This window comes from Zosterops lateralis, assembly GCF_965231275.1.
Source record: "Zosterops lateralis genome assembly, chromosome: 1".
In the NCBI taxonomy this organism is placed as follows: domain Eukaryota; kingdom Metazoa; phylum Chordata; class Aves; order Passeriformes; family Zosteropidae; genus Zosterops; species Zosterops lateralis.
In genome coordinates this window covers 86,121,895-86,135,855 of record NC_139762.1, presented here as the reverse complement: position 1 = coordinate 86,135,855, position 13,961 = coordinate 86,121,895, and the positions used below count along the sequence as shown (strand labels likewise).

The 13,961-nt window shown below is 42.9% G+C and overlaps 1 protein-coding gene across 4 annotated transcripts in view; it reads right to left on the bottom strand.

Annotated features, from left to right (window-relative positions):
• RPRD1A (regulation of nuclear pre-mRNA domain containing 1A) overlaps positions 1 to 10,904 on the bottom strand; it is a 44,303-nt gene extending 33,399 nt beyond the window's left edge. For 2 of the 4 annotated variants that reach the window (XM_083869195.1, XM_083869196.1), the window contains exons 1-3: positions 10,654 to 10,902; positions 836 to 965; positions 50 to 156 (exon numbers count right to left, since the gene is read on the bottom strand). In XM_083869195.1, the coding sequence (XP_083725321.1) occupies positions 50 to 156; positions 836 to 965; positions 10,654 to 10,804 (388 nt within the window). In that variant the 5' untranslated portion in view covers positions 10,805 to 10,902. Of the gene's footprint in view, positions 1 to 49; positions 157 to 835; positions 966 to 10,653 lie in introns of all 4 variants that reach the window. The other 2 variants (XM_083869194.1, XM_083869197.1) reach the window with 2 other exon arrangements.
• Positions 10,905 to 13,961: the final 3,057 nt, after the last annotated feature.

The following is a 13,961-nucleotide window of genomic DNA, read 5'->3' as shown; positions in this document are numbered from 1 at the left end:
ACTATTTCAAACACGAGACTGAACCTTCATACACCCACAAAATACTTACACAAAGCTTGCCTAAGTTGTTCTAATACATCATTTTCATAAACAGACCTTTCTTCCCAGATAGACAGCACTCGGCCAAGGTGTTTCTTACAACTCTCATCAGACTCACTGTTACAAGGAAAAAAAGCAAATATCAGCATTAGGTAGAATTACAGAGCTGCTGTGTAATTATTTTTCACAGAAAGATCTTCACAGATCTTAATAACATCCAAGCATCAGAAGTCAAGTAAGCTCAGAAAATAACAAATTCACATTTTTAAGTAACCAAAGACCAGTTCAATGTGTCCCAGAAGGCAGATGAGGAAAAAAAAATGGCCAATACCCAACTCCGGGTTTTTTCAACCTATAAATCTGCAAACACTACAAATAGGTTTATGTTGCTTCGACAGCTGTGTATCATTGTGAAAATAATCCTGTATCAAGACTCTAGCTTCCTCATGCAATAAGATTAGAGGCTGCTGAGGAAAAAAATCATGCAACACCCAGTAATGGAAAATGTCAAACTGTTGTAGCACATAAACACAGATAGCAAGCAAGTCTTAGTTTCGAGAATAGCTAATGGCCTTCCAAGGCAAAAAGGGACTGAATGCTGATGAATTTACTATCAAACTTCATCCAACAGTAGTAAGACTATCCAAGATCAAAAGAACAGTGAATAAATTTAACAAGATTTCAAGTACAGAAATAGCACAAGAAGAGCAGCTGGGCCAGAAGACATCGACTGACGACTTCTCTGAAGGCCCCTCGAGCGCGGTGTGAAGGACACCACACACACAATTTACTGTACCTTGAAACATGCTTAAAGGCCTCCACTATTACTGGAGCAAAGTCTTTTGTAAATTCTGGTCCTTTCCTTTTGCTGTTCTGTATGACATCATTGGCCAGGTACAGGAATGTCAGCTTCCTATTTGGTTTTGCTAATAAAAAGAAAATAAAGAATAGTTAGAAATTTTATTTCCTTCAACTACTACCTATATATCCAAGTTCACACTGAATACAAACACTGACTCCCCACACACCCTGAAATCAAGTGTGTTTTTCCCATTTTCAGTATTTTCATCTGGAAAGACTTTAGTCACAATTGGGTTTTCTCTCCCTTCATTCAAGTTCTTCTTCCTTCATAGTATTACACAACTTCCATTTAGTGCTATCTCAAAAAATAAACAGGAAAAGATCCCCAGATATTCCAAACCATTCTTCATCCTCAAACTATTTTCAGGTGTTTTCCCAAGCCTTTTATGATTCCTGTTTGGCGGCCTTTGTGGATTTCTTCCAAGTACTTCAGCTTTCCTTTAAGCCTGCTTGAATTTCTTGCACTCATGAAGTCTTCTGAGGAGGCACTTCACAGATCCACAATCATTCATGTGAAGAACCTCCTCCTTTTCAGTCTGAATTTCACTCAGTCTTACATAACCACTCCTCATTCTCACATTTAAACAAACTGAACAGTGACTCCCTAGTCAGTGTCCCTGTGATACTCCCCTTCCTCACCCCCGAATTGTTAAAAAACTCATGTGCCAGCAGCTGTAATAGCACAGAAACGTTTTCAAAAACCACTTTCAAGGTCCTGTGGTGTATCTCTTTTCCAAGCATCTTAAACATCTTATCCCACTTCTCCTAATGTGCAATAGACTACAAGCTTCCAATTTACAAGTTGTTTCTCAAAGTCTGTTCCATGTTTTCTAAGTGTTCCTACCTGGGTATTTTCATTTACACTTCATCTAATCTTCATTAGTCTGCAAGTTTGTTGGAGCTGAAACTCTTATTGTAACATTTCTACCCTTGGTTAACCAGAACACCATTACCACCACATAATCCCAATATGTACACTCTGATTTGAAAAAGAGGTTTCTCTTGAAAGACAAGTTTTTTCTGCTCTCTCAAGGAAAGCAGCACTGTGGTAACAACAATCCAGGATTTCTTATAATTTGTGCAAGCAAATATAATTTGATTTTGTTACTTTCTACTCCATCCTCTCTCAAAAATGCAGAACTACTACCCTCACAAAATATAATGAGAAAATTCAATGTTAATACGCTTTCACTCTAGGGAAATGCTTTTGAGAATAATTTTTGCACTACAGAAGGACTCCTCTGAAGGATTTCTCCTTGAAGTACTGAATTCTTCCCAATCCCTTGAACAGACCTATCTAACAAGTTGGGAGTTCTGGACTGACTGGGGAAAAAACCTCTGTTAATTGTAAAAATGCACATTTCTTACAATCAAGGCAAACTAAAGAGTAGAAAACAAAAAAACCAAAAGTAGCTTGGAAGTGCTGGACACAGGAGGACTCTTTACAGAGTCTGCTCCAAACAGTGAAGTCACTACATGCAAACACTCAGGAAATTAATCTATTTCTGTCAAAATACGGCTAATCTATAGTGTAGGTTTTAGAGCCTTGTGCTGCTCAATTTCTATATTAAAGCCTATAAATTTCTATATTAAAACCGACTGATGATAAAACAACATCTCCTACCTGTGTTCCACCTAAATCAGAGTTCTGACACCTACAAAGTCTTCAATTATTAAAGGAGAGAATGTCAGAAAACATATGTTGTCTCATAGGCACAATCAAAAAGTAACTAGTGTTTAGCAAATATGGCCCTGCCCCCTCTCTCAGCTCTTAAATAAGCCCAGAATTAGGAGTCAAAATCTAATGAAGAAGGCTGTTCCCCATCCTGTATCTTCTGGAACTGCAGGCAGGATAGGCCCTTGTCCATCCATTTTACCAGGAAAAACCCCTCATGTTTTAATCCTTAGTGATGAGGATTTAATCCTCATTTGTGACAGACCCCAACTTCTTTCTTTCCAATAAACAGCCAAATCAATTGGGCTGGCAAAGATACGAGATGGATACAGTGACATGAAGTCAGGTAATGCTGACTCTCACAAAAGCCTAGACTTTATCTATTCACTACAGTAAAAAAGTGACTTATCATATTTGGTAAAAGCATTCTAAACCCCAGAAAGTCACTTTCAGGCTTATTACCTTTTCAGCTTCCTACTACAATTTAACATAAACAAAGCTGTGCAGAATGAACAAAAATCCTAAATCCACTATTAAGGTATCTGTGCCAATGTTAGGAAAGATGAAACAGAAAAAGCTTACAAATACGATTGCCTGGCAAGAAATACTAAAGATATAAAACCTGTGAGTGAAATAGAAATGAAGGCCAGCTTTAATATGTGATCATGGCAGGCAAGAAGACAGTGATTAGCTGAAGATAGGTTGAGGGATAGAAAACAGAAGGACCCAAGGGTGTAGCCCCTCTCCACCCTGCCAAGGTATCAGGGAAAATGTAAGTAAGAAAAGTAGCCTTTAGAGTTAGAATACAGAATGATACGGTAATATAGTGGTTCTCATGAGCTGCATGTAAAGTTTATAGGTTTTGTATCTCACACGGGCTGGTCACTGTAAATTAGAATATTCAACACAAAAGGAGATATAATGTATTGTAACAATGTCCTCGCTCTCTTACCACTCTTACCTTTCTTACTGCTCTTGGCTCTCTTAGCTCCCTTACCCCTGCCGTTTCCCTTACCTCACACCCTCTCTCTCTCCCTCTCTCTTTGGGGCTTCCCTTCAGCCCTGAAGGCAGACCCTTTTACCCACAACCCTTGCAATAAAACCACGTGTTTCTAGAATATCTCAGGTCTGCAGAGTTCCTTCTCCCTGCCGTCCACAGATGCTCCTACCTGCCTTCAGCTGAAAATTCAATTAATGTTCTATCCTTATTATACACAAGGAAAATTGTGAAGTAAAATTTAATTCCTCTTGCTGTAAGAATGTGCTGCACAAAATTTCAAAGGTAAAAATTATGCCTAGTCTTGAGAAGTGCTCCCTTTCCCTTCACAAATCTTCGAGACTTACACACTGGTCTATTTGCACTCCTCCTTACATGTGAGACTGAAGTGCAACATAACTTCTGCCAACTGAGGTTGACACTGGAGCTGAAAACATTCTACTGCTAGCATGAGTACAAATTAATTAGTGATGTCTGAAACACAAATTAAATTCAGGACCAAACAGATCTGCTCTGGAGAACAAACTGTTTAAAGCATCTCTCTTCAGCAGCACTGACACTAATTTTCCAGCCATGGGCACTGATAAACCTCAGAACATCAAAATGGATCAAACAGACAAATTTGAAGAAAAAACCTTTTCTAAGGCAAGAATCTAGGTTGAAGAAGGATCAGAAAGGCACACACTGCCAGAATGTGCAGTGTTAGAAGTGGCCAACCCACAGCATCTCTGGTACACCAACAGTACTGTCTGCAAACACAAAACTGCCAAGAAATCATCCGTGTTGGATCAAGTCATCTTTTCAGAAGCTCAGTGCAGCGTTCATGTAACTCCTCTGCTTGTTGCAGCCAGATTCCCCATTTAGCCACCAAAGCAGCTCCCTGAAGCACTGGATTTTGAAATATTTTAACATGTCAACAGTGCTGGTTGGTATAAGAGCCATATTACACACATTACTCTTAAAGGATCTACAATGAGACTACATGGGATTGGCACCTTGCAAATGAAATTATGTTTGTCCCAAAAATGCATGACACATTTAAACGCCAATGAATATTCTTCAGATAATAATGATATTTCACCAACAATTAACGTACTGAGATATTTGCTGTGGAGACATTACCAAGTCTTAGTTTCTGGCAGTCCATCCTTCCCAGGAACTCATTCTTGTTAGCCCTGCTGGGTATGCCTGGCTCTCTAACAGCTCAGTACCAATGCCCTGACATTATATGCTTTAATGCATAAGACTTAGAGAAGTCTTAACACTGACAAGCCACCACTTTAGTGCAAGCAACCCGTATTTTACCCAGAAAGGCAACAGACCAGTCATTTTCACCGAGGTGAGCCCTGGCAATCAAAAGTCAGCATAATCACCTGTATTTGTCTTCTTCAGGTTTACCTCCTGCATTTGACACTGAGCTCCCATGAGGATTGCTAGAAACATGCCCATTAGTTTCACGCTGTTTTACACCTAAAGCCAAGAGGTGTTTGCTGTCTTAGACATACTGGAAGAAACTACAGAAAAACACAAAAGCGTAAGAGATTTCACTTACACCCCACTACAAGTGCATGGACTGACTGAGCCATTTGAAAATGTTACATCAGGCTGTGACCTTCTACAGGCCAGCTATGCTGTGTCCACTGACCTTGAGAGAAAATACCACCTAACAAAAGGGTTTACACAGGAGAGTTTATGAGTGCCACCACTTCTCTCAAAATCTCTGGGACACTTTCTCACAGCACATGCCTCACACCTTTGCAAGAGGAGCTCTGACATCCCTGTAAATACCTGACCAGCTTTCAAGCTTTTTATTACAAGACCAAACATTGTTAAGTCAAGCAGCACTGAAACTTGAGTGCAAGATCACTGATCCTTCACACTGCAGAGAGCTAACCTGGGCTTTTATGCACGCTGATTAAGCAGAGCATCTTTGGCACTACGACTCTAAAAAGCCACTTGAGAAAAGGAAGTTCAAAGATAACATAATCCATAAAAGGCATGCTGTACAACAAGCACTTGACCTTAAAACTCATTAACCTTCTACTAAGAAAAGGTAAAACTAAGTGTTTAACCTTGCACAGCCACCTGGTGAATTTTACCAAGGTTTGATGATTGCTGTGTTTTCTTTTGGAAGAAGGAAATGTGACTGCCGACTGAATGTGTTTAAAGTTTTGAGGATCCATGTTTTTTTGACTGAGTTTGGAGATGACTAACAAAGGGAACACAGCATACAGCCACTGCTGGGAATAAGGCCATCAGCATCGGATTACCAGGGGAATGCCAGAAAGCTGGTCACAGACCAAGGAAACCATTCCAACATAATTACCCTGCACAAGCTTCCCACTGCACTCAGTGCATATCCTGAATTACCTGGACATATGAAACAAACCAATTCCCTTCATTGCCTTGCCTGGCCGGTAAAATGCCAAGATGGATATGAATCAACAGCAACAGCAGTTTCAGGACAGGATAAAGACCCTACACTGGCGTGTTCAGAGCCAGAATGGTCAAAGACAGCGGGTACAGGTGACACGCATGCCTGGACTAAACAACGCAAACACAACTGTTTTAAATGAAAGGCTCTTGTTGCCACTGTGCAGCTCCAAACTGCAGATCATTCTGTAAATCGTGCACACAGCAAATAAGTTTCCCTAACTAGACTCAACAATGTCCATTCACCCAAAGTTTTGCCTGCTTGCTGCTCTCCAAACCTTTTAGCGTGGATGAGAAGATTCACGTGGGCATAACCAGTGAAATCCAAAAGCCACAGTTTTGCCTCTCTTAGATAAAATAAACCAAAGTTATTTATTCTCTCACACTGGCCAATGACACTATACCATCACTAAGTAAAATAATCTTACAACCATCAGAAAAGAAAGATTCCTTCTCTTGGCAGAAAAAAACTACACTACATGGTACAGAAAATAATTGCTTTAAACCAGGAACTTGTTTCCTGTGATCCACTTTCCATCTGCAAGGCAATATATTTCAACCACTTTCGGCTGTAGTTGTCCTCCAAAGCAGCTAAGTATTAGAGTAATTCAGATGTAATACAACTTTCAAATCTGCTTTAAGTGTTGCTAGGCCTTCTCAATTTACTTACTAAAACTCTCTATCTTCCAAATTTCAGCAGCTGCCACAACAGCCAGTAGCTTCAGAAAAGCACATTGCATCAATGCCAACAGCTATACGGGATGAGGACCCAAGCACCAGCATTTGTCCCAGTAGCAGAAGCTGTAGACAAACCACAGATAAGAGAAAAAAAAAAAAAAAAAAAAAAACAAACAAAAAAAAACCAACAAAACAAAAAAACAACACCCACCTAAAAAAGCATCAAAAACATTCCCCTGCCGCAGCCCGGATGTACCTACACAAGTGTGGCTGTGTAAAGGCACCACACAAAGGCTCTACTGACCCAGATAAGCTGTGCAGGGAAGACAGTGATCGGTGTGACACGGGCTGGGGACAGATGACAGCCTCAACAAGAGGCCAAGTGATTAAGGAGGGTGGGGGATGATCACCATCAGTTTGTTATTGACTCATCATTGAGATGCCACGTCAGGCTCTGAAAAAACAAGACACTTGAATATGAAATTAGGTTTAAAGATATAACACAACAGTGTCCCGTGCAGAGCCAAGACTTGGACATGATGATTCTATCCTGGTGGGTCCCTTCCAACTCAGAATATTCTGGGCTTTCTAAAATACCACTAAGAAATAAATACTTAACAAGTGACAGAGCTGGACCTGGAAGAGCTAACAGAAAATGAGATTACAGGAAAAGATTATTATGGACAACTAATTGGAACTCAAAATAGCAAGTCCCATATTTATAAACTTTTAACAATTTTGGGTTTTTTCTTCTGAAAAAGAACACATTTTAACTAAGTACAGAAAACTGCTCATTGAGCCTACTGAACAAGCAGTTACTGCTCACCCTAGAAAGCAGATGCTTTGAATTACAGAAGTGAAATCTTTTGTTTCAAAAAAGGAACAAACAAGTAGCAAACCTCTAAAGTTGCAGAGCATCCTGAAATCAGAGCAAGAGATGCATGCAAGAGAACAGCCCTGACTTGCAAATAACGTAAAATTATTCTCAATAGACTCCATCTCAGAAGAGCCTATCCAAAGATACTCCTTCCTAAGGGGTTTTCCAGCAGCCATTAGTGACTGCAAGCTTGCACAACAAATTTGTATCTGTTATGCCACTACTCGGTTTAAAAAGAAACCGTGTAAATAATTTCCTTTATGGATACATAATGTTACATAGGTTTAAATGGGCCCACCAGTTGCCATTTTAAAATGAGGTAATCACAAGTTAATTAATTAGTACTACTTAACTACTTACATACTGAATAAGCTTACGACTACCAAGTAATTAACTATTTAACTTTGAGAGTTACATTTCATACCTGTGAAATCTAGCTGAAGCAGGATCATTTTCCTCAGTACACACTTTTCAAGAAAACCGCTTCATGAAGGTGAACTGAACTGACAATCCCTAGGGATTACCAGAGTACGGGACCTGACCACTGCTGACTAATCCAAGTAAACAGAAAGGCACTAACATTTTGTGCTGTGTAAATTATATGCAGATTTGAAAAGGTGTCTTTTCACCTCCACTCTCTTATTTTTAAAGAATCAGAACCAAATATTTAGGAAAGTAAGAGCTCTGCTCTTAGGACTTGTCCTTATGAATAGCTAGAGACACGTTCAGAAAGGCTCATAGAAGCTCATCTGACACAAGTGATCCTTTACCAAACTGAAAGCACCCAGAAAAAACGTAGTATCACTGTACTGTGTTCAAGCCAACTAGTTATACAAAGTTCCTGAAGGGCAGTAGGCAGGAAGGAAGGTCTGGAGATGGGGGTCACAATAAAAAAGGGGATACAATGAATGGAAATAAAATCTAGACAGGGAAGGTTCAATTTTCAGTTCCTGGTCACTACTGGTTTGCAATAGCAGCTGTCAATGCCAGTAATTTTGATATCCATATTCCCCAAATAGAGGTAATTTTCCTCTCAGGGACGAGGGAAATCATGTCTCTATGGCTTGGATGACAGGCAAGTCAGGACCCTTAAACTTACTGTAGTTACAGCCTCATTGCCAATATCCTACTTTGTGTAGGTGTTTTATGCACTCGCTTCACCACAGGACAGCAGTTTTCCTCTCACCTTTCCCATCCTGTCTGCTTGGATCACTTGCTGCCACATTTGGGGATTAGGCATGATGTTACAAATATCTGCAGCAATTAGTACCAGGTAAATGCAAACTAACATTTATGAAGCTTGGATATTATAAGAGACGGAAAGTTGAAACACATCCTGTGCATATTAACTACGGCAGCTTCAAATGAAACTTCTGTTTTCCAATATGAAACACTTCACACGGGCCTAAAAGCCCAGAAGGGTCAGGACTGAAAGCAACTCCCAGCACACGCAGAGTTTCACTTGCTTTCCACAGACCCTTGAAGGTTGGCACCCAAAGAGAGGTCACAGCAAAATCCTCCTTTGAAGCAGCAAAAGCAGGACAACAACTTCAACAAACAAAACAGACCCAATTATGGCAGCTCTTCTCACCAAAAGCTCAAAAGAAGGTTGTTAACCTTGCCTCTCAATGCCACTTTCAGACACAGCCCAGGCTTCAAAGATTTAATTTCTCCAGTTAGTCAACCAGCACAACAGCAAAACTGAAGTTAAGGACTGACCACTGATATCACACATCGCTGTGAACTAGCATTGTGCATGTTAATTAAGATTGTGCATGTTAATTAAGATGAGCAACCAAAACTCTGTCTATTTCAATGAGTTCAAGATACCTCCCGATATCATTCAAAACCCCTTAGACTGGTCTTGTTTGATTGGAAGGCCCAGAAATGTGAAATGTTTCAGACACAGGTGGGAGATTCATTAATTTGCTCCTGGAATAAAAAATGCAAGCCTGCAACTAACACAGAGTGAAAATGCGTTTGCTTCCTAAGACTGAATATGGCACCAAGTCAGTTTTTCTTCAGTCAATACAAAAAAAATTCAACACATGCCTCAAAGGTCAAAAGATAACAAACTCCAGAAGAGTATTTTAAACTAACCACAGAACCCATATTACATGAAACTCAGTGGTTCCTTACTCTTCCAGAAGTCCTGTAATGGCTTAGCGCTGTTTTTCCTCTCAGTCTGAAAGACTGAGTCTTCTATTTTTCCCATTAAAGATCCACATATTAGTGAGGTTCCAAAGCAAGCTACTGGAAAACAGCATCGTTTCAAAGACCAAAGTAGAGTTCTGCCAAGTGACTTTTCTTTTTCTTAAATGAACCAACTTAAGGTCACGTTATTATCCAGTCAGGTCAAATAAACCTTCATACGCCATTTCTCCCTTTCACTCCCTGAACTGCTGCCCACAGCTGCAAGTTCTGCGCTGTTAAACGGAAAGCCACATCAGCATCTAAGCCTGCACACTGAACAGAGCTAAAGAAACTCATAACTTTATTATGTTAACATTGGTATTAAAAATCTGGCAAAAGCAGGAAGTAAAAACCACTTTGGGCACATTACACTGCTCGTCCCTCCCTGTATTCCCTTCCCTGTATTCCCATCCTCATCGGCCCTTCAAGAACAGTTTCTTTCCAGGCAAGAAAACCTGAGCGGACAAGGAATTCAAATAGTATTACAGCTAACCATCACTACAGACGATGAAAAATAATACCTAAAAAGGCTCCGTCTTGAAAGAGCTATGATTAATATTAACAACAAAAAGCCCTAAACCCCTGGCTCGCCGGATTCCTTCCGGTTTCCCACTTCCCCTTCTCCTTAAAAAAGAGAGATAAAACACAAGGGGCGGCCTCCTCAGACACATCTCATTACGGGGAGAAGAGAGAATGGGAAGGAAGAGAGAGGAGCGAGCGGAGTAGAAGGAAAAAAGGATGGGAAGCAGCAGCTGGCAGCCCAGGGTCACCGAGAAAGGGAGAGCCGACGTTTAAGGCGGCCCCGTTTAACAGCTCCGCTCTCCCCGGCGCCCGGGCCCGTCCCCGCTCTCCCCTCGGCCCCGGAGGCCGCAGAGCTCCGCGGGCCCGGCCCGGGCTCACCTTTGCGCAGCTCCCGCTCCCACACGTTGACGATGAGCGCCGAGTGCTTGCGGTGGTGGATGAGCCACAGGCTCAGGGTCTGCACGCTCTGCTGCGAGTTGCTCAGCTCCGACAGCTTCCGCTCCAGCGCCGCCTCCGAGAACGCCGACATCGCCGCGCCGCCTCGGGCCCCGCCGCTCCGTCCCGTCCCGGCCGGGCCGCGCTCAGTCTCCGCCTCTCGGCCCCGAGGAGGGAGGAGCCGACGGGCGATCCCCGGCCCTTCCCGCCCCGGCGGCAGCGCCCGGCGCCAACAAAATGGCGGCGGCCGAGTCCCGTGGGTGCCGCGCGGCCCCGCCTCCTCCCGCACGACGTCACTTCCGGCCCCGCGCGAGCCGCGGGGCGGGGCCGCGCGGGAATGGGAGTGCTTGGGAATGGGCTCCATTGGGAATGGGATCCCTGGGAATGGGATCCATTGGGAATGCGGGCAGTCGGTCCGCATCGTGCCCCGGGAACGTAACACAAAAACGCACATGCAGATAGGAGCCCCCCCAAAGCAGCCCAGGCCCGGCGGTTTCTCTCGCCCCGCGGGCTGGTTATGGTTATGACCATGGTTATGGCTGGAAGGGACCTCTGGAGATCATCCCGTCCAACCCCCCCTGCCAAGGCAGGGTCACCTGGGCGAGTTGGACAGGAATGGGGGGGTTTGGAATGTCTCCAGAAAGGGAGACTCGATAATCTCCTCAGGCAGCCTGTTCCAGCGCTCTGCCACCCTCAGAGCAGTTCTTCCTGAGACTGGGGTGGAACTTCTTGTGGTTTAGTTTATGGTCATTGCTCCCTCTCCTGTCACTGGGTGCCACCAAAAAGAGTTTGGTACCATCCTCTTGGTACCCGCTTTTGAGTTATTTGTATGTATTGATGAGATTCCCTCAGTCTTCTCTTGTCCAGATTAAACATCCCCATCTCCTTCAGTCTCTCCTTGTTAGAGACACTCCATACCCAAAATCATCTTTGTGGCCTTCACTGGACCCTCTCTCCATTACCTCCTTGTCTTTCTTGTGCTGAGGATCCCAGAACTGGACGCAGCACTCCAGAGGTGCCCTCACTAGGGCCGAGTGGAGGGGCAGGATCACCTCCCTTGACCTGCGGGCCACACTCTTCCCAATGCACCCCAGGATCCCTCTGGCCCTTTGGTGCTGCCTTATGGTCAGCCTGTCACCCACCAAGACTCCCAGGTCCTTCCCAGCAGAGCTGCTCTCCAGTGCTGGTACTTGGGGTTGTTCCTCCCCAGGCACTTACTGTGACACTGGGTGTTTGGTATTTCGTATTTGCAGGTAGACACATATGCCACAAAAGTGTCTGGCCCCATTTCTAAAAGCTGTCTCTTTTTGGTTTTGATTTCTGGCATTAACAGTATCATGTGACAGAATTCCACTCTTCACTGATAAGATTATGTGCAAAAATGCTTCCTCTTTGCTGTTTCAAACCTGTTCCCTTAAAGCTTTATTGCATTCTTACTAGTTCTGCTAATTTGGAAATAGTGAATAAAAGTTATTTTCTACTTACCTTTATATTCTCCCTAGATTTTCTATTGTATCATCTTCAGTCATTTTTCAAGGATTCTCCAAACAGGGAAAGTACTCCGTGCTACTTAATATGAGTAGCATTCATGATCTTGGTGTGAGCATTTCTAGCCTTCCCTGCTGTCCTTCTCAAAAAACACTTGACATAATTTCTTACTTTAAATGTTATCAACTGGCTGACAATTTCAGAGGGCTATCTGCCTTAACTCCTACAGGTCTATTCTGAATCCTATTTCTGTAGCTAATAATTATGACTGCAGTTGTCAGTACTTTTAATTTTTCTATATATTCCATGTGTATTAATGAGAAAAATATGCATATACCTTACTCTTAGGACATCCTGACAATGGCTAACTATCCATCCTTAAAAGAGAGCATTCCTATAACCTTTTACACACCCAGTTTGTCCCCATGAAAGAGCAGAATGCTAGTTATGAACAAAAATATTTGTTGAGTATTTAAAAGAATCACAGAATGGGTCACGTTGAAGGGACCACAGTGGATTGTGTGGTCCAGCCTCCCTGCTCAAGCTGCTTCATCCCAGAACATGGCACAGGATTGTGTCCAGACAATTCATGAGTATCTCCAGTGAGGGAGACTCCACACCCTCTGGGCACCCTGTTCCAGTGCTTGGTCACCTGCACAGTAAAGAAATTCTTCCTCACATCCAGTGGAACTTCCTGGGCATGAGTTTCTGCCAGTTCACTCTTATCCTGTTGCTTGGCACCACTGAGCAGCGCCTGAATCTATCCTCTTGGCACCTTCTCTTCGGATACTTAGAGATATTGATGAGGTCCCCTCTCAGTCATCTCTTCTTGAGGCTGAACAGGCAAAATTCTCTCAGCTCTCCCTCATAAGAGTGATGTTCCAGTCCTTTAATCACCTTTATTGTTCTCTGCTGGACCCACTCCAGGAGCTCCATGTCTCTCTTGTGCTGAGGAGCCCAGAACTGGACACAGCACTCCAGATGTGGCCTCACCAGGGTTGAGGTGAGGGGCAGTAGAGGAGCACCTCAACCTGACAGCAATGTTTTTCCTAATGCACTCCAGGACAAGAGCACTGCTGGCTCATGGACAGCTTGTTGTCCACCAGGACCCCCAGGTCTTTCTCCACAGAGCTATCTTCCAGCAGGTCAGCCCCAGCCTGTGCTGGTGCCTGGGGTAACTCCTCTCCAGGTAGAGGACTCTGCACTTGCCTTTGTTGAATTTCAGAAAGGATCTTTCTGCCCATCTCTCCACCTGTGGAGGTCCCTCTGAAGGGCTGTACAACCCTCTGGGGTACCAGCCACTCCTCCCAGCTTTCCTTTTTTAAAACTTCATAAAGGTTTATCCATGTTTCATATCTGACATTCAGAGAAGGTGTCCCAGTGGATTGGTTTTGGGCAATTTTCCGAATATTTGTTCTCAGTGAAATCTTCCCTTTGAACATAAAACTTTGATGAGGGTGAGGTGGGAGTGTTAGGAGTTTTAATGTGAATTCTGTTTACAAAATCATCCATAGCATGAGTGATTTGGGGGGAACTAGAAAGAATTTTGCAAAAATGCTTTTGACAGAAAAATTTAAATAAGTTGCACAGATCCCTACTGAGTTTCTTATTCACTGTCTTTTGATCACCATGAATGAAAGAATCTGTAACATACTGCTATTTTTGCTATGTACAGCAGAGGACACTCTGACATTAAAAGAACTGACCAGTGAAGTAAAATTAAGACAGAGCTAGCAAACATGGATGCACCCATTAGAAAAAAT